The sequence below is a fragment of the Anopheles coustani genome, chromosome 2 (genome assembly GCF_943734705.1).
Source record: "Anopheles coustani chromosome 2, idAnoCousDA_361_x.2, whole genome shotgun sequence".
Taxonomy (NCBI): Eukaryota; Metazoa; Arthropoda; class Insecta; order Diptera; family Culicidae; genus Anopheles; species Anopheles coustani.
The window spans coordinates 32,053,477-32,071,317 of NC_071289.1; the positions used below are offsets into that span (position 1 = coordinate 32,053,477).

Below are 17,841 nucleotides of genomic sequence, written 5' to 3' on the forward strand. Positions count from 1 at the left end.
ATTTGTAACGGTTCAATGCTCTACCCTTCCAGGCCACACCAGGTCAGTCAGTCAATCGTTCGTTCGTTAGTATGCATTTTGTGCTTTCGTCCAGACGACGCAGACAGTATATATTCCTACTCTTGGGCACCGTTTGGTCACCAGTTTGTAAACGATCACCATGAAGACCCATATGTTGCCTGTTGCTCCGATTGAGTCTGAAAACTCGATCGTCATTTCGGGTATATCGGGTAAATACCCGCGCTCGAACAGCGTGGAAGAGTTTGCGCAAAACCTGTATGCAAAGGTAAGTTCCAGCAGGATCTCATTAGAGGGAGAAAATTTCAAAGAAACACAGCTAACTCTCCACCGCTCAGGTTGATCTCGTAGATGATGAGGAGGATCGCTGGGACCATAGCCACCCGGACATACCGAAGCGACTGGGCAAGTTGAAAAACTTGGGAAAATTCGATGCGGACTACTTCGGTTGCACCCTCAAGGAGGCACATACGATGGATCCGCAACAACGTCTCCTGCTGGAACACTGCCATGAAGCGATTCTAGATGCCGGCTTGCATTTGGATGATCTGCGCGGTTCCCGGACGGGCGTATTTGTTGGTGTCGCAATCTCCGAGACCGAGACCTACTGGACGTACAAGAAAGTTCGTTTTCCCTACAAAAAAGTCATGCTCGGGTTAGTGCCATAGCATTTGAGAGAGTACATTGCTGGATTGATTTTTATAAACGGTTCAAATTTGCAGCTTTTCTAGAAGCATGATCGCCCTCAAGATAGCTTACGCACTGGACCTGAAAGGACCTGTCCTCGCACTGGATACGGCGTGCAGCAGCTCGATGTACGCCCTCGATCGAGCCTGTAAGTCGATTCGGCAGGGTGAATGTGATGCTGCCCTCGTGGCCGGAACCAATCTGACACTTCATCCGTACATCACACTGCAGTTTGCGCTGCTGGGAGTGTTGGCCGCTGATGGATTCTGTAGGCCGTTCGATAAGAACGCCTCGGGGTACTCGCGCTCTGAGGCGAACGCGGTTATTCTGCTCCAGAAGGCCAAGGACTCGAAGCGTATCTATGCGCACGTTGTCAACACGAAAACCAACTGCGACGGATACAAGCTCGAGGGCATTACGTTCCCTTCAAATAAGATCCAGAAGCAACTACTGGATGAGCTGTATTCGGAGGTGCCTTATGACCCTAAGGACGTCAGCTACGTGGAGGCTCACAGCACTGGAACGGTCGTGGGTGATCCGGAGGAATGCGACGCAATCGACAAGGTGTTCTGCACCGGAAGGACCGGACCACTGTTGGTTGGGTCGGTGAAATCGAACATTGGCCACTCGGAAGCAGCCGCTGGCATTTGCTCCGTAACGAAGTGCGTCATTGCGATGCACAACTGGCTGATTCCGCCGAACATTAACTACACCGAACCCCGCACCGATGTACCATCGTTGCTGAACGGGAATCTAAAGGTGGTGGACAATCCAACTCCCCTCGGAGGGCCTCTGGTAGCGGTCAACTCGTTCGGTTTCGGTGGAGCAAACTGCCACGCTCTGCTACACGCTAGCACGAAACGGAAAGCGCCTATCAACATTCCCTCGGATGACCTTCCTCGTTTGGTTGTGTGGAGTGGACGTACTGTAGACGCGGTTGACTACTTCTTGGATGGTCTTGGCAGACAGAAATTTAACACCGAGCTGTACGCCTTAACGCACAATATCCAACGGAAGGCACTGGCCAAAATGACCGCCCGTGGCTACGCCATCTTTGCAGCCGGTAACAATGGCAGCACGGTGTCCCTACAGAAGAACGTAGCGAAGGCCAAAAAATCGGTTCCCAAATTTACGCTGGTTTTTGGCCAAATGGATTACGACTGGCAGGTGACGGTGCGTGCCTTTGAACAGTTTCCTCAGTTCAAAGCGACGTACGAGCAGTGCAAGCACCTGCTAAAGGCACCAGAGTACGCAGGCATCTTTAGCACAGGCTTCCAGTCGAACACGTTGCATCGTGCCGTTTGGACACTGGTAATCCAAATTTCCATCTACAACGTACTGAAAGCTATCGGCCTGAAAGTGGATCATTACGGTGGATACTCGATCGGTCAGATTACCTGTGCCTACATCGATGGGGTGATAACGCTTCCCGATGCCATACGCATTGCGTTCACCCACGGCGCACTGCTCGTCTCATACAACAATCCGGAAACATTCAACTATCGGGAAATCATCATGGATAAAACGTTGAACACCAAACTGGCGACCGTTTTGCAGTCGTTTCCGATGGCAAAACCCAGTGAACGGTGGATCAACGCAACCTCTGTGCTGTCGTTCAGAATCTACGACCCAAAGTGCTCGAATCAGCTGTTCAACAGCATCGAGAGTGATGCGATCGTACTGCAACCTCTGCCATCGATCCAATCTACCGATAATATTCTTAAAAGTTTCCTAGGAACTATAGGCCGGTACGTATGAGAGTCGTTCAGAATGGGTCTCATTCATTTATCCATTTCCTTTCTTTTCTGTAGCGCTTTCATCAACGGACAACACTGCAACCTACTACACCTATACCCCACGGTGACTTTCCCCGTTTCACTAGAAACACCGATGATCTCTTCGTTGATCCGCTGGGATCACTCGCGCGATTGGCATGTTAGCATCTTCCGCACGAACCGAATGGTCCACCAAGGGAACAATCTTCATACCGTTTCACTTGCTGAGCAAGACTACATAGCCGGCCACTGTATCGACGGAAGGATTTTGATTCCGGCCACGCAATACCTCGCCCTTGTCTGGGACTCTCTCGCCAGCAAGACTGGTAGCATAATAAACGAGGTGCCCGTGAAGTTCTTAGAGGTAGAATTTCTACGCGCGACTACTTTAACCACCGGCCAGGCGGTGTCACTGAGCGTGAAAATCCAAGAAGCAAGTGGGTACTTTGAGGTGATTGAAGGTTCGGTAATTGTTGTGAAAGGATACATCCAACCACTCGAGAAACATGAGCCGAAGCCCATCGAACGTAAGAATACACAAGCAGTGATTCTTTCTACGAAGGACTTTTACAAAGAACTTCGGCTTCGTGGATACCATTATGGCGGTGTGTTCAAATCCATCATCGAATCAACAAGCGATGGTTCCTATGCTAAGATCGAGTGGAAGGACAATTGGACTGCACTGTTGGACTGCATGTTGCAGGTGGCGATCATTTCTTTCGATACTCGATCGTTGATGATTCCCACTCGTATCGATTGCATCAAAATTAATCCATTGCAGCAGAAAACATCACAGCAACATACTGATGAGGGAGTACCTTACTACAGCGTTTACTTTGACCGCGATCTGAACTTACTCCAATGTGGAGCTATCGAGATTCGAGGACTCAACGCAAGTACCATCGCTCGTCGACTTCCGCCCGGTGTGCCTGTCCTGGAAAGCTATCGTTTCCTGCCGTACTATCCACAACAAGTACTACAACCGGCGGATGTGGCATCGATCATCGTACAAACGATTCTCGAGAATCAAGCTACGATCTTTTTCAATGTCACCGAAATTCATTCTCCAACAAGAGCTCCCATCATTTCGCTCTTTGGTGATGCAATCGGTGATCTTCCGCTTGTGAAAGCACATCTTACACTGATCTCCAGTGATAAGCCTGAGCCCATACCAAACGTGATCATCTCCGAGGACAAACTCATGAAACAACGTAACGTGTTGCTGCTCATTTGTGAGAACCTATTCACCGACGATGAGTTTATCTCCGATGCCATCAACTGTCTGTCTGATCAAGGATTTATTCTCCTGCGGGAGTCACAAGACTATACCCTCACAGAAGGCCATCGTCGGCTCCAACTGGTAAGCACGTTCTCCGTTGAAGATGAAAAGTTCCTTCTCTACCAGCAGAAGAAGTCTTCCTTGAGTTCAACCGTAGATGCTCACGTCATCAAGGTATCCAGCAACGATTCTACTCTTTCTTGGTTATTGGAACTTAAAGATGAAGTTAAAACCAAACCTATCATTCTGTACGCACAAAACGATCCAACCTCAGGCATTATTGGATTGGTCAACTGCATCCGGAAGGAGCCCAACATTCAAAACGTCACCTGTTTCTTCATCGATGATTCGTCTGCACCGCCCTTCGACCCCACGCATCCATTCTACAAGGACCAAGTGGAGCTGGGACTTGCTATCAATGTGTATCGTAATGGCCAATGGGGTATCTATCGCCACTTCAAGTTGCACGAACAACGGTATAACGAATCTGTGACGAAACACTGCTACGCGAATTGTATCAAGCCAGGAGATCTTTCCTCTTTTACCTGGATGGAAGGGCCACTAACCGAACGACCATTGTCTGATCTCAGAATCAAAGTTGTCTATAGCTCCTTGAACTTCCGAGACGTTATGCTCGCTACCGGTCGTTTGACGATAGAAACATTCTGCACCAATCGGCTAGCTCAAGAATGTGTGCTTGGGTTGGAATTCTCCGGTGTTACCGCCACCGGGAAACGAGTCATGGGCATTGTGCCTGCCGGTTCGATGGCTACAGTCATTGAAGCCGATCCGCTCTTTCTTCTTGATGTACCGGATGAGTACTCCTTGGAGCAAGCGGCCTCCATACCCACCGTATATGCCACCGTCTACGGTGCATTTTTTGTCTGTGCAGACATTCGAAAAGGCAAATCCATTCTCATCCATGCCGGAACAGGAGGTATCGGCCTAGCGGCCATTCGAGTGGCCCTAGCTTACGGTCTGGAAGTATTTACAACAGTAAGCACTAAAGAGAAACGAGAGTTCCTGTTGAGCTATTTCCCCGACCTGAATTCGAACAACATTGGAAACTCCAGAGACACCACCTTCGAGAGACTCGTCAAAGAACGTACAAACGGCCGAGGTGTTGACTTCGTACTCAACTCACTGTCCGAGGAGAAACTCCAGGCATCCATACGCTGCCTTGCCAAGGGTGGGCATTTTCTGGAGATAGGAAAATACGACATGATGAAGGATTCCAAGATTGCAATGTCTCTGTTCCAGAAAGGCCTATCATTCACGGCCGTCCTCTTGGATCTTATGTTCGTAGACCGTCGGGATCTCATGAAGGAAGTATACAAAACGCTTACCGTCGATATGGCGAAAGGCATCATTAAACCGCTTCCTACGACCGTCTTCCAAGCGCACGAGATCGAGCAAGCTTTCCGTTACTTAGCAACCGCTAAGCACATTGGTAAAGTTGTGCTCAAGATCCGAGACAACGAAGATGATGTCGCCTCGGTTCCTATCTCGTACCTTCCGCGAGTCTACTGCAGTCCCGAGCAAAGCATGGTCATAGCTGGAGGTTTGGGTGGATTCGGCCTCGAGCTAGCCGATTGGCTGATCATTCGTGGTTGCCGGAAGGTGCTCCTCAGCTCTAGCAGAGGTATCACAAAGCCTTATCAACAATACCGTATCAAGTAAGTTCTAGTGAAGTAATCCACTAATACATAATTCAGTACTATAAGCCATTCATTTTTCACAGCACGTGGAAGAGTTACGGAGTCCAGGTGCGCATTTCTACGGAGGATATTTCCACCGAAAATGGTTGCCGTCGACTGTTGCTACAAGCCAATGAGATGGGACCCGTGGCCGGAATCTTCAATCTGGCCGTCCAACTCAGAGACGCCATCATGGAAAACCAATCGGTGGATAAGTTCGCCGAATGTCTCGCTCCAAAAGCCACCGCTACCCACCATTTCGATGTAATAAGCCAGGAGCTTTGTCCCATGCTGAAATATTTTGTCGTTTTCTCCAGCGTATCATGTGGCAGAGGCAATGCCGGCCAATCCAACTATGGTATGGCTAACTCCGTTATGGAGCGTATCATAGAACGTCGAACTTCCGAAGGATTACCGGGCAAGGCCATTCAATGGGGAGCCATCGGAGAGGTTGGTATCGTTGCGGACATGCAGGAGGATAAACTCGACATGGAGATCGGAGGTACGCTGCAACAAAGACTTACCTCCTGTATCCAGGTGCTTGATCAGTTGCTTACGACGGACGATCCTATCGTGTCCAGCATGGTCGTGGCTGAAAAGCGCAGCTCCAGTGGCGGTGCTAAGAACATTGTCGAAGCCGTCATGAACATCATGAACATTCGCGACATGAAATCCGTCTCCATCGAGAGTACTCTCGCCGACATCGGCATGGATTCCCTTATGGCCGTCGAGATTAGACAAGTGCTGGAGCGTGATTTTGACATTCTTTTAACCCCCCAAGATCTTCGCACGCTCACTTTCTCCAAGCTGCAAAAGCTGGCCGACGCCAAGGCAGAAAACGAGGCGGCCGAAGTTGTCAACAAACAGCTCCAGCTGGAAGACTTGTTGGCCAGCTTCGGTGACGAAGCCGATAGCCACCATACCGTGCTGCGACTGCCTTCAAAGTCAGACGATCTCCAGTATGAGCGGGCCGTTCTTATCATCCCTGGCATTGAGAGTGTTTGCAGTCCACCGTGGGTGAAGATTGCTTCCGATATCAATGCCCCAACTTTCATGTTACAATCCTTTGCCAACTCTGCCGATGAACAAACGGTTCCTGGCATCGTAGACTCCGTGTTTGATGAAATGTTCCAAACTGTCTTTGCGAAATGCGAACAGTTTCTGGTCATCGGATACTCGTTCGGATCCCTACTGGCCCTGGATATCGTAAAGCGCCTGGAAGCTCGGTCCCTGCGTGGAAAATTGATGCTTATTGATGGCTCTCCACTGTACCTGCAGCGTTTTGCCAGCAATCACTTTTCCGTTGTTGAGGACGAGCAGCTGCAGATCGCAGTCCTTACGCTTGTGCTCTCGTTTGTGCTGCCCACTACAACGCCAGAAATGATCGGAACGATCATGGAGCAAGGCACATACGCCCAACGTATTACGAAAACGATGGAAATCGCACGCGATTCGAATCCCTTCTCCGAGGAGTATTCGCGCAAAATGTTGCAAGTTCTGTTCAACAGAATCAAAGCGGCAATGAACGTGTCTGTCGAAGCGAAGACAAAGCTACACTCACCACTGATCCTAGTGCGCTCGGGGATGATCTGCGACATCGAGGAGGATTATGGATTGAAAGAGTTTACCACGTCGTCGATGATCGTCAAAATTATCGACGGAACACATCAGACGATCCTAGCGAACCCCGAGTTGATTGAGATCATCAACAAGGACACTCTTTAAAGCGACCGTGGAAATGGAAAGCAATGGAATTTAATTATATTTATGACCTCGCAAAAAGATCGCAATGGGAACTAATCAAACCGAGCAACCGAAAAAAGAAAACATTAGGAATTAACTTATGTGATCCGGATAAAAAAAAAAAATATCAATCTAAAGGCTTGGTACAAGTTTGTTAAAAATATTTATCGGCCGGTAATGGTTGCTTAAAACGTTATAAAATCTTCGCTACCAAAAACTAGCAGCGTGGTGTCATTATATTACAATACTCTCTTTCCGCAAAAAAAAATCACCATTATAAATGATACCTACTATTTCTTATTCTTGTTCATTAAACTATAGATCGCTTGCTGAATCTTTTCATTCTCCTTCAGATCTTCCTCGAGCTGTGCTATCCGATCTTCCCGGTCCTTCAGCTTCGTTCGCATATCGTTCACGTCCGCCTCCAGCGATTCGATCGAACCGTCCCGTTGCATGAGCGTTTGCTCCAGCTGCTGCACGAGATCGTTCCGTTTCGATATTTCCCGTTCACGTTCGCGCAACTTACACTCGAACTGTTTACGTTCCGCATCACGCTGCTCGGTAAGCTTTTGTCTATCCTCCTCGCCGAGCTTCAGCAGCTTCCGGGCGTCGTCGCGGTTTTTTGTCTATTGGGAAATTTCGTGACCCGGTTGAGCGATCGCGTTCCAAGCACCACCAAGGGAAGAAAAAAGTCAATACTCACCATTACGGCCAGCTCCGCGTGTAGACGTTTGTTTTCCTTCTCGTAGTTATCATCGCGCGTGCGAAGGTGCTCAATTTCTTTGACCAGAACGGCACACTTTTGGCTCTTCTCGCCGTACTTTTTGATGTACTCGGCTAGTTCCTGCTTCATTTGGTTCGTTTTCTTGTCGTACGTTGCGGCGGCAGATTTCATCATCACCAGCTCACGCTCCAGCAGTCGATTTTCATTTTCTAACCTATAAAAACCGAAACGTCATTAATTAAAACACCTTTTGAAATGTAAAAACCACCCGCAAACAACTTACGCCGATTCCTTCAACAACAGGGGTAAACTTTTCTTCTGGTTCTTATCGATCTCGGCCATCAGTAGCTGGTTCTGATGCATCAGTGTCGTTATCTGCGTCGTCGTCGATTCTAAACTGATTCTCAAATCATTCATCAGGTTAGTCTGCATGTTGATCTTGTACGTGTAGAATTCGACGAGTTCCGACTTTTCTACATCGTTTATAAGACCTGCCGCTTTCGCGTCCTGCATCTGAACCACGGCCTGATCCATACGATCCTGCAAATCCCTACTGAGAGCCCGAACGAAGGAGTACCCCGTCGGTGGTTGAAGAAGCCCATTCTTACAGTCATGCACAGGGGACGTAACCATCGAAGTGAGACCATTGGTCTTTAACATATCGATCATTATCGCAACATCGTGCTTGGGAAAATCGGTCGATGATGCGACCTGTAGCATTGCCTCTAGCAGCTCGAGATCACTGCCACCGGTAAGAGCCTTTGCCACAAGAAATTGGATCGGTTTCTGCTTGAACAGGTTCGTCACTTTTGCGTACCAATGCGTCGGAGAGAGATTTGCTAGCTCGTTAAACGCATGCAACGCCCACTGGTACACCCGAGCCGGTCCATCGGCAATGGAATAGTCGAACGGGACAGTTTCCTGGGCCTGATTCACCATGCTGCCGAAGAGGTGCTGATAAAATTGTTCCGCCACTTCGTTCATCGTGTCGTCGCTCGCATTCAGTGCTCTTCCGATCGTGGTCAGCAATCGGGCAAAGGCAATGGCAAGCCGTTCATCATCATTATTCGTCAGGGTCGTCATCAAGTTTCCCAACACCGCTTTGCACTCCTCCGCGAACGCAGCGTCCTTTGAGTTTTTCTCCAAAATCGTGCACAGCAAATCAACCGCCTTCGAACAATCTTCCGTCGCGTTATTGATCAACCGGATTGGGCCAAATTCGCATATCTTCCGGTACAACTCACTGTCGTCCGGTTTCAGCGAAACGATGCACTCCAAGATTTCAAACAATCCATCGGTCGTACGGTTCTTCTTTAGCTCGACCTTACGTTTGCCCTTCTTCTTCGGTGCCGCCTCGCTACCGTTCTTTTCTCGAGCGTCCCAATGTTTTTCGATTTCGAGCAGAAACTCCTTCAGATCGCGGTTGAAATACTCATCCGTTACCACCGCCTGCACCGGTTGGCTTCCGCTAGTGTCGCCCAACGTTTTCACGTACCGCAAGAAATCGACAACGTGCTTCAGGCTGAAGCTATTTTGCGATGCCAGCATCAAACGTACCTCCTCGAAGCTCATCCGTAGCAAATAGTGCAGATCCATCTCCTTAATGTAGTCGTTCTGCTCAAGTATGATGTACATTTTGCACGCCAATAAGCCAAACTTTTTGATCTGCTTACAAAACGCGGAGATGTTGGTGTTGCGCGTCAGCACAAACGTCGTCGAGAGATCCCGATGGCACAGGTTCACCAGTATCGAGAGGGCTAGCTGGGCCACCTCGCAGCGTTCTTTCTTCTGATGGTTTTGTTCGATCAAGCTGAGCAGTTTTTGGATGAGCCTCTCAAGAAACATTTCTTGCCCATCAACATTGGCTCCGTAGGAAAGATGATGCAGGAGAGACAGCACCCGTTTCTGCTGGTCCGGGGTGTGCAATTCGAGCAGCAACAACGAAACAACCGGTAGGAAACGAAATTTGTTAACCAACGCTAACCGCGTCTCGTCGTCATTTACGGCAACTTCCAGCACGCCGACCACGGACCACAAGAGGTTACTTTTCTTCAGACTGTGGCTCAAGAGTTTATGCAAATTAACAAAGAACACATTGCACTGGTACCCCGATACGTCGAATGTTCTACTCTCTCCGCCGGAAGCCAGTTGCTGAAATGGAGGAATCAAAACAATATGTCATACTTGCGAGCAAAAATATATAAAGGTTGGAAACACTATACTACCTCCAAACATCGGTTGACGAGCGTTTCATTCCCATAGGTGCTACTTATAAAGTACGACTGTATGTGATTGTTGAAATCCAACATGTACGACGACATCTCAGCGAAGCGTCCGGGGCTCATTGTTTACAGACCAAAGGATAGTGGGGAATCCACGATTGTAAAGTGTAAAAACACAATCGACTTAAAGCCACGGACGTAATAAAACTTCTCTCAATAGATTCTATCAAATCAAAACTGACTTTGTAAACTAAAACACACCAAACTTAGCGAAAACAACACGATAGGAGTCGTTGAGGCAGCAAGCAATCGTTTTCTTTTCAATTTGAATGTTGTGTTGTTCTGACGTTCTTGACAGATCGTGCAGTCCTTTGCAACCCGGTGAAAATGCTACTGATATGTGTTCACAATTGTTAGGGCTGTGTTAAACGGAAGGAAAAAAAAAACATCCTCTTACAATAATGATATCTAAAGCGCGGTAAATTGGACATATGGCTTTTATAGCCGGTCCTAAAGGACGAGCCCCTTTATAGGAGTTCGGACAGAGTCGGTACGCCTCTGATTACGAGTAAGGGAACAAACGTTCGACTTAGCGTAGGAGGATATACCCCGACTCGCATAACGAAAGAAGAAGAAAGAAGAAGCGCGGTAAAAAATTGGATTCCACCAGATTCAACCGGATTCAACTGGATTCCACCAGATTCAACCGGATTCAACCGGATTCAACCCGGATTCAACCGGATGCAACCAGATTCAACCCGGATTCAACCCGGATTCAACCCGGATTCAACCAGATGCAACCAAATTCAACCCGGATGCAAGTGGATTCAACTGGATTTAACCTGATTCAACCCGGACTCAACCGAATTCAATCCGATTCTGAATCCGGTTGAATCCGGGGTACTTCTGTTGATTATGGTACCAATAAATACTTCCGAGCAACACTCGCGTCTTTCTTATGCAGCGTCAGCTGCTGTACCAGGATTATAATATCAACTGCTACGATTCTGATTTCAACTGACAAAATTATAATAAACATGATCGCGTTATAAAATCAACTGATGCAGTTAGAATATCATGTGTGGCCGTTAAAAATAATGCAGCTGCTGTTATGATATCATCTCAAAATCCCTGTATGTTTCTTCCGTTTCGCGCCATGAAAATTCCTCCATGTTGACTTTCGCACATGTTTACGTTGTATTGCCGGGACGCTAAACACACATACACGCGGAAGCCCAGGAAAGCATGCTGAAAAACGCCGGCAATAAGCGACAACCGTGGCGCAAAATCATGCCAACGAAGATGTCCTGATCCGAACAATACCCGAACATCAGCATGCAACGTTTCACGTGCATTTGGAACCGGCAAACGCTCGTGGCTGTGTGTGAATCCCAGTGGAGCCAAATGGTGAAGCTGGTGTTAGTGATAAACAGCAGGCACCCCTGCTCGCATCGGATGCTGTGCCGTTGTCTCCACCGATCTGCCCATATGTTTCACCTCATGAAGATGGTTTAAGTCCCCCCGATACATTCCATCCTTTTCACGACGATGCAAACAACAAAGGAGAGAAAAGGCATTCTCCGACGGTTGAAGGACCAGGATAGCGAAATGAACGAGTAAAAAGGATTGATAGAAAGAGAGAAAAATCCGTAAAGCAATCCTGTTCCAAGCGGTGTGAGACGGAAGGTGCGCAATTACATACCACCCTGCTGGCCCTTTTCCGGTCCGACCGACCGGAGGAACCCGAAGGGATCCGACCGCAACAGCACGCGCGCGTCCGTTCATTCCGTTCCGTGATTTCGTGCGCGGCGCCACGGCACAAAATTGTCGGATTGTTTGGGTTTCTGAACGCCCTGGACGTCTCAGTACCGCTTCGTCGCCTGGCAAAAGAACACACGTAGCAGGTCACGCGCGGCCTGCCGTCGGCTGCTAGGACTTTGGCGTGAACCCGAAACCAAACGTTTGAAATTGACGGTTTGTAACAAAAGAAAAAGAAAGAACTGTGCAAGTGCCGTGCAAACACAACATCAAAGCGTTAAATTGAACTTGTTTCTGAACATGAAAGTGTAAATACAAATATTATTTAAAATGCAGTAAAAGTAAAACAAAAACTGTAATCCAATTTAAACGTGATTGTGGAAATATTCAAATGCAAGGACTGGCATAATTCAAGTTCCATTGGAGATCCGGTTCAATAAAAATCAAAACCATTCCTTACTGGCACAGTAAACACCGTGGAGCCGTGAAGAACGAGTGAGAAGTGGCCAATGCAAAGCCAAGTTCCAGCGTGAAGTGGAGTTGGTGCCCCCCGGAGGAATGGCCGCGAATTCCACTCCACCCCCGTCAACATCTCGAACGAAAAACACGGCCCCGCGGGGAAGGTCAGAGTCCGCTGTCCAGCGCGCGCTTCGGTGTGCCCGGTTTTCCGTCCGTGTGCGTGCATAATAATTGCAAGTGCAGTTGTGGGTGCAGTTGTCGTCGTCGGCGTCGCTGTGGATGCGCGAGTGTTCGCGAATCATCGCTCGCTCCTTTTCTCGCTCCGGAAAGCGCATTCGCGCCACTGCCCGCGATCTGCCGGAACGAGAGCAAACGGTCGCGTGCCCTTTTTTTGCCAACCCCCCTTCTCCCGAACACCTTTGGCTCCCATCAATCTCCAGCAGCAGCAGCCGGCGCGTTTCTTGGCCGATTGTTTCCGCTGCTCGGTGCGAGAACCGTCCACCGACTTTGGCGCGGTGTGAAAGAGTGAGCGCATTTCGCGCGCGCCAAGTTTTAAGCAACTTTCGGCGACGGTGCTGGCAATCAAACGGAGTCGGTTTTTAAACAACTTCACGAAACGCGAACACCCACCAAGGTGACAGAAAAGTGCTGTGGCCCGGGCCCGTTCCGTTTCCGCTTTCGCTCTCGTCGCAAAGGGGTGTTCTTTTTTTTTCTTTTCGATTCGCGCGTCTTCGACGGCACGACAAGAAAAGCGAACGAGGAGTTCCGCCGGGGCTGGCAAGCGAACCGCGGTTCCGATAGTCTGTCGCGAGATGGTCCTCCGTGCGGCAGGACACGACGAGGACATCGCACTGGCCGGCGGCTCCAGCAACGCCAACAAGCAGGTCAACCCGGACGGTGTTTTTGTTTTCGGCAACGTTCGTTAGATTAGCTTCCGTTTTGCGAAATTCGAACCAAATGGGAAATCAGGTTTCCCTTTTTTGGACGGTAGATAAAGTCAAAGATACGTTTCAATTTACCGCGTAAGATGTGCTCTCAAAATATTAACCGTTTTAGATGTAGGATTAGAGTCGGAGAAGCGAAAATTCTTCAGTGATTATGTAAATTCTGATAACAAAAACCAAAGCTAGAATCGTAGTGAAGTGAAGTGGTAAAAAATCAAAACTAGTTCAAGTAACAAAACAAGTATTCAACTCCACTGGATCCTCGAGGGGAAGTAGCGCCCAACGCCATGGCATTACGAGACCGCAGGCAGCCACCTGAGGGGCTCACACTGATACTCTAGATGGCGGCACCGGAAGTGCCGGCCAGTGCCGGTGCCAGCATGCTGTTCGAGGCCGTCCAGAGCGGCGACCTCGACCGGGTGCGCCAGCTGCTGGACGGCGGAGCGGACGTGAACGCGCGCGACGACAAGTTCTTCAACACGGCGCTCCACCGGGCGGTGTTCGCTCGCCAGCACCGGCTTCCCCTCATCGAGCTGCTGGTGGCCCGCGGTGCCGACTGCGATGCGCTCAACAAGAAGCGCCAGACGGCGGCCGAACTCGCCCTCGCCAACGGGCTCGAGGAGGTGGCCAAGCAGCTGGTGCGCTGCGAAACCGAACCGCTCGACGACCACCGGGCGTACTATCGGCTGATCCGGCGCGGCAACCTGCAGCTGTTCGAGTACCTGATCTCGCTCAAGCGGCTCCGGTACGAGGACGAGATCCTGATCATTGCCCGCGCGTACGGCGAGCTGCGGCTGAAGAACGTGCCGCTCGACGAGCCGATGGAGTCGTATCTGACCGAGATCCTGATCAACCACGACTACTGGCTGCGCAACGACGGTGCGACGCGGGCGGACGTCCGGCGGGAGAATGTGCGTCGCCTGCGGGCTATCGTCGAGAACGTGCAGGAGCTGTGCCGGGCCTACACCGGCCACAATCTGATGGACGTCGACAGCCTGTTCCTGCTGCGACTGTCCTACATCCTCGAGAATCTGTTCTTCGTGCGAAACCACTACAAACAGTTGCCCCTGCATCACATGGAATTCTGTATCGGTGAGTTAAACGTTTCCTAAATCTTCAAAACTTTAAATGATCTGGAAAAAATGGCTACCATGCTCATACTTTGTTGTACAGCCGTGCGTTAGAAACTCGACATAACAGTCCCGAGTTCAATTTCAGCTAATCCTACCACGAAAATGAGCTGGTTTTATTTATGTCATTTTAAAAAGCTACCCCTCGAAAGCTTTTCGTTAATTTTAAATTTTTCACAATTCTCTGTAAATAAGATACGAAAGTTTGAGAGATTGTTAAAAAATCGAATGCAAATATTTTACGTACCCAATGCCTGAATATGAACAATATTACTTCAATCAAGGCAGCATAAAGTTGGCTTTCCAAATCGCATAGTTTAAAATGTATTTTTCTACAATGATTGCTCTTGTGTGAAACACTAAATGTAAAATACTGAAAAAAAACGTGAGAAATAACTCGTAGAAGTATTGTCTCTTCTCACTTAAAAATGTTTTTTTTACTAATTTTTATGTTGATACAGATATAAAGGGATAGATTAAAAGATGCTTTAAAAGAAAACACCGTGACGCTTGTGACATGTAAACCTCCATGATATCTGAACTACTTTTTCCAATTCTTTCCATAGTCGTTTTGGGTATGTGAAAAATCTGGTCTTGCTCTATGGTATTTCTTAAGAAATATATCCATTAATAAAATGCTTAAATTAAATGTCAAAGCAAAAGAAATCAAACGTCGTTTATCGAAAACCTATTAAATTTTCTTTTCCGTCACTCATGTATGCTAAAATGTAAAAATGTCCCAGGCTTCCAAAACTGCGTGTACATGTGAAAACTACCATGTTCTTGAATAATTCATACGCCACGGATCGATTAATTGAAAATTCTAGAACTGTTCAACCCCACCCTCGGCCGAGCTGCCTCAGCCCCCGCGGACTGCGGGGAAATGAAACTAATTTTTTCCCCCTACGCACTGCGCAAAGTCATTCGAAGCGCGAGCACCGCGAGGAATTAGAGTTTTAGAGTAGTATCGGCCGTTATATTGCCCTCTTTCGTCCCGTGGTTTGGGCTCTTATTTAAACAACTTTCGCTGCCTCGAACGCCAAGAAAGGGTGGGAAGCACAGAATCGTCATCATCGCTAGCGCCATCGTCATCATCATCATTATCCATCAAAAGTTATGGCAGTTACAGACCTCCACAATCTCGCACTCACCTTTTCTTTCGGCACGCGATCGACGGCTTTTCTTGCGTTCGTTTCTTACCCGGGAGAAGAATGCTTCCTGCCAAGCTTCAATTGGGGTTATGTATTTCTTCTCGGAATGTGTATGGCATATCTTGAATCTCTCTTATCCTAGGAGGCTTATTTAAAAACCGAATGGGGGAAATTCTAAAAATTATTGTTCCATATCTATTTTTGAGCAATTGTTCAAAAGCGACCCCATGCCAATGGAACTATAATTTTTTTCCCTTTTTAATCAACAAAGTTGTTTCAAATGGGGACTTTTGAATACCAACTTGTTTGATAATTTTAAAGAAACTTAATGATTTTAATTTTAATTTTACCTGTGGTCTATTGCTCAAGAACCATATGCACGGTTTAAAATATCTAACAAGATGGTTACTCACGTTCGGCTGCCTGCCAGTATGCAGTTCGTTTGTTTTACTTCTAAGACACTTGCCTTTCCTTTCGAGCATTTTTCGTTTCGTTTATCACCCTCAGAAGCCCGGTGCTGTGCATCACACTGCGTTAAACAACCTCCGCGAGATTTTTAAAAAATCCTTCCATCCCGTCGTGGGACGCGAAACTGACTCGCGCTCACTCGCGCCATCTCACTCATACACCCGAGAGCAGTCCCCTGGCATCCTCGGTCCCGGATGCGAACAAGGAACTATTCTATTTCCCAGCAGCCGGGGGCTGGGCCTTTGCGCGTCCCGGTTCCGTTTACAAAGGCGAGGCTGGTGGCAAGCTCCTTTTTTTCTCCCCCCTTCCTTTCCTTCCACCGACGTGGAGGAACAAGTGCAAAGGGTTTATTTTATACGGCACGTGTACTGCTATCGGAAACTAGTTTCCTTTACTTACCTCTTTCTAATGTGGAAAGCCTCAATTGATGGAAATTTCTGATTAAATACAAGCTAATTCGTGCATTCGTTTGTCGTACATGATTAGTAAACCGAACACGCTTCACGCTTAGTTTTTAAGTTATTTATGTTTATGTATCACAGTTAAATCTACAATTTAACTTGTTTTAGTTCGTTTGTTTCATTCAATTTCTTTTCCAAACTTGGCTTACACAGAGCATCTAAACCCATTCCTAGATACCCCAAATGATACCATTTTAAAAATGTCCGTACCGGAATGAGTCAGGCGGTGTATAAAAATACCATTGATCACAGAACCCGGGGTGGGACGTCCCGACACTACAACACTCCATCGTTCCCGTCCCAAACAAACGAACGGAGCGAGTTAGTATTTTCTGCGGTCCCTTCAGTCGTCGTACGGTGCATATGCAATTGCATTACACATTCCAACTACCCCTCCGACGAATCCATTTCCCTGCGGACAAATGCAGAAGACGACGACCTCTCCCAATGGGTGAAGTAACGTCGGACGTTATCTTGGCGAATGTATCGAACGGTGAAAGATAATCTTGTTCAGGTAGATTGTTTTTCCAACTTAACTAGATTAAAATTCGTTTCGCCAAATAAATCAATGGTACGGTGACGTTACGGCACGCCTCAGTGTAACATTATTTTTGGGCAATTACTTCAATTGAAATCCAACCCGATACGGAGGGTCGCCGATTGACGAATGATAATTAACATAAACAGCTGACGAAATGGAACGTATTTTTCGTAATCATGAATATGAAACAGCAATCCATTCACGGGTGAAAAAAAGAACTCCGATGAAAACCTGCACCCCTAGAGTATGTAATTGACTCTCCCCAAGCATGCATACGTTTAACAGGAAAAAAAAAATGAAACATACACAAACAGATCGCTAAAAAATACTCGCACGTGTGCCCTTTTTTCGCAACAAAATAAAAAACAACACGAATCATTCATTGATGACAGTGTGGCAAAAAGATAAAATAAAAATATGCACCCAGCGTCGGGACGAATCCGACCCCGCCCCGTGCTCCGAGCAACAATTTTGCTTGCCGGCTTGCGGATGGTCAGTTTTGTTTGGAACCGATGCCCACGATGGGACACGATGATGGCCCCCTTTCCCTCCGGCAGTAACTTTTTCACCCTCCCAATCTCCGCCTCACATCTCGCACTCTGTCGGCCGCACAGCACACACAAATCATTCAACTTTTCCCGAACCGAAACAGCTGTTCCGGGTGCCGGCAGGTTGGACCCCGTTCTTCCCCCGTGCGATCCGGACCTAACGGAAGGTTAGGGATGGGAAAGGGTTGAAAAACATGAACCAAACAAAAAAAATTGAAACCTGAAATCATTGGAAG

At 47.9% G+C, this 17,841-nt stretch overlaps 3 protein-coding genes across 3 annotated transcripts in view; 2 read left to right on the plus strand and 1 right to left on the minus strand.

The window, feature by feature from the left end:
- The first annotated feature begins 160 nt into the window (after nucleotides 1-160).
- LOC131264045 (fatty acid synthase-like) lies at nucleotides 161-7,181 on the plus strand. Its single transcript, XM_058266335.1, has 5 exons — nucleotides 161-286; nucleotides 357-673; nucleotides 741-2,453; nucleotides 2,517-5,435; nucleotides 5,501-7,181. Exons 1-5 carry the CDS (start codon nucleotides 161-163, stop codon nucleotides 7,179-7,181), a joined length of 6,756 nt encoding a protein of 2,251 aa, XP_058122318.1.
- Nucleotides 7,182-7,260: 79 nt separating this feature from the next.
- LOC131262857 (uncharacterized) lies at nucleotides 7,261-10,433 on the minus strand. The gene is made up of 4 exons (XM_058264940.1): nucleotides 10,149-10,433; nucleotides 8,207-10,074; nucleotides 7,903-8,137; nucleotides 7,261-7,825 (listed from the first exon to the last, which is right to left on the minus strand). Exons 1-4 carry the CDS (start codon nucleotides 10,266-10,268, stop codon nucleotides 7,490-7,492), a joined length of 2,559 nt encoding a protein of 852 aa, XP_058120923.1. The 5' UTR covers nucleotides 10,269-10,433; the 3' UTR covers nucleotides 7,261-7,489.
- A 3,253-nt stretch (nucleotides 10,434-13,686) lies between these two features.
- Nucleotides 13,687-17,841, plus strand: part of LOC131265456 (uncharacterized) — a 49,819-nt gene continuing 45,664 nt past the window's right edge. The window contains exon 1 of the mRNA XM_058267721.1: nucleotides 13,687-14,398. Within this exon, the coding sequence (XP_058123704.1) occupies nucleotides 13,687-14,398 (712 nt within the window). The remainder of the gene's footprint in view (nucleotides 14,399-17,841) is intronic.

What these genes read in the sequence shown, in the direction of transcription:
- LOC131264045 (XM_058266335.1), top strand. Translation starts at nt 161, where the DNA reads ATGAAGACCCATATGTTGCCTGTTGCTCCGATTGAGTCTGAAAACTCG. An exon ending in TACAAAAAAGTCATGCTCGG is followed by an intron (nt 674 to 740) that starts GTTAGTGCCATA and finishes TCAAATTTGCAG; the next exon opens with CTTTTCTAGAAGCATGATCG. An exon ending in TATCAACAATACCGTATCAA is followed by an intron (nt 5,436 to 5,500) that starts GTAAGTTCTAGT and finishes CATTTTTCACAG; the next exon opens with CACGTGGAAGAGTTACGGAG.
- LOC131262857 (XM_058264940.1), bottom strand. Translation starts at nt 10,268, where the DNA reads ATGAGCCCCGGACGCTTCGCTGAGATGTCGTCGTACATGTTGGATTTC. An exon ending in CTGTTGTTGAAGGAATCGGC is followed by an intron (nt 8,138 to 8,206) that starts GTAAGTTGTTTG and finishes CGGTTTTTATAG; the next exon opens with GTTAGAAAATGAAAATCGAC. An exon ending in ACGCGGAGCTGGCCGTAATG is followed by an intron (nt 7,826 to 7,902) that starts GTGAGTATTGAC and finishes ATTTCCCAATAG; the next exon opens with ACAAAAAACCGCGACGACGC.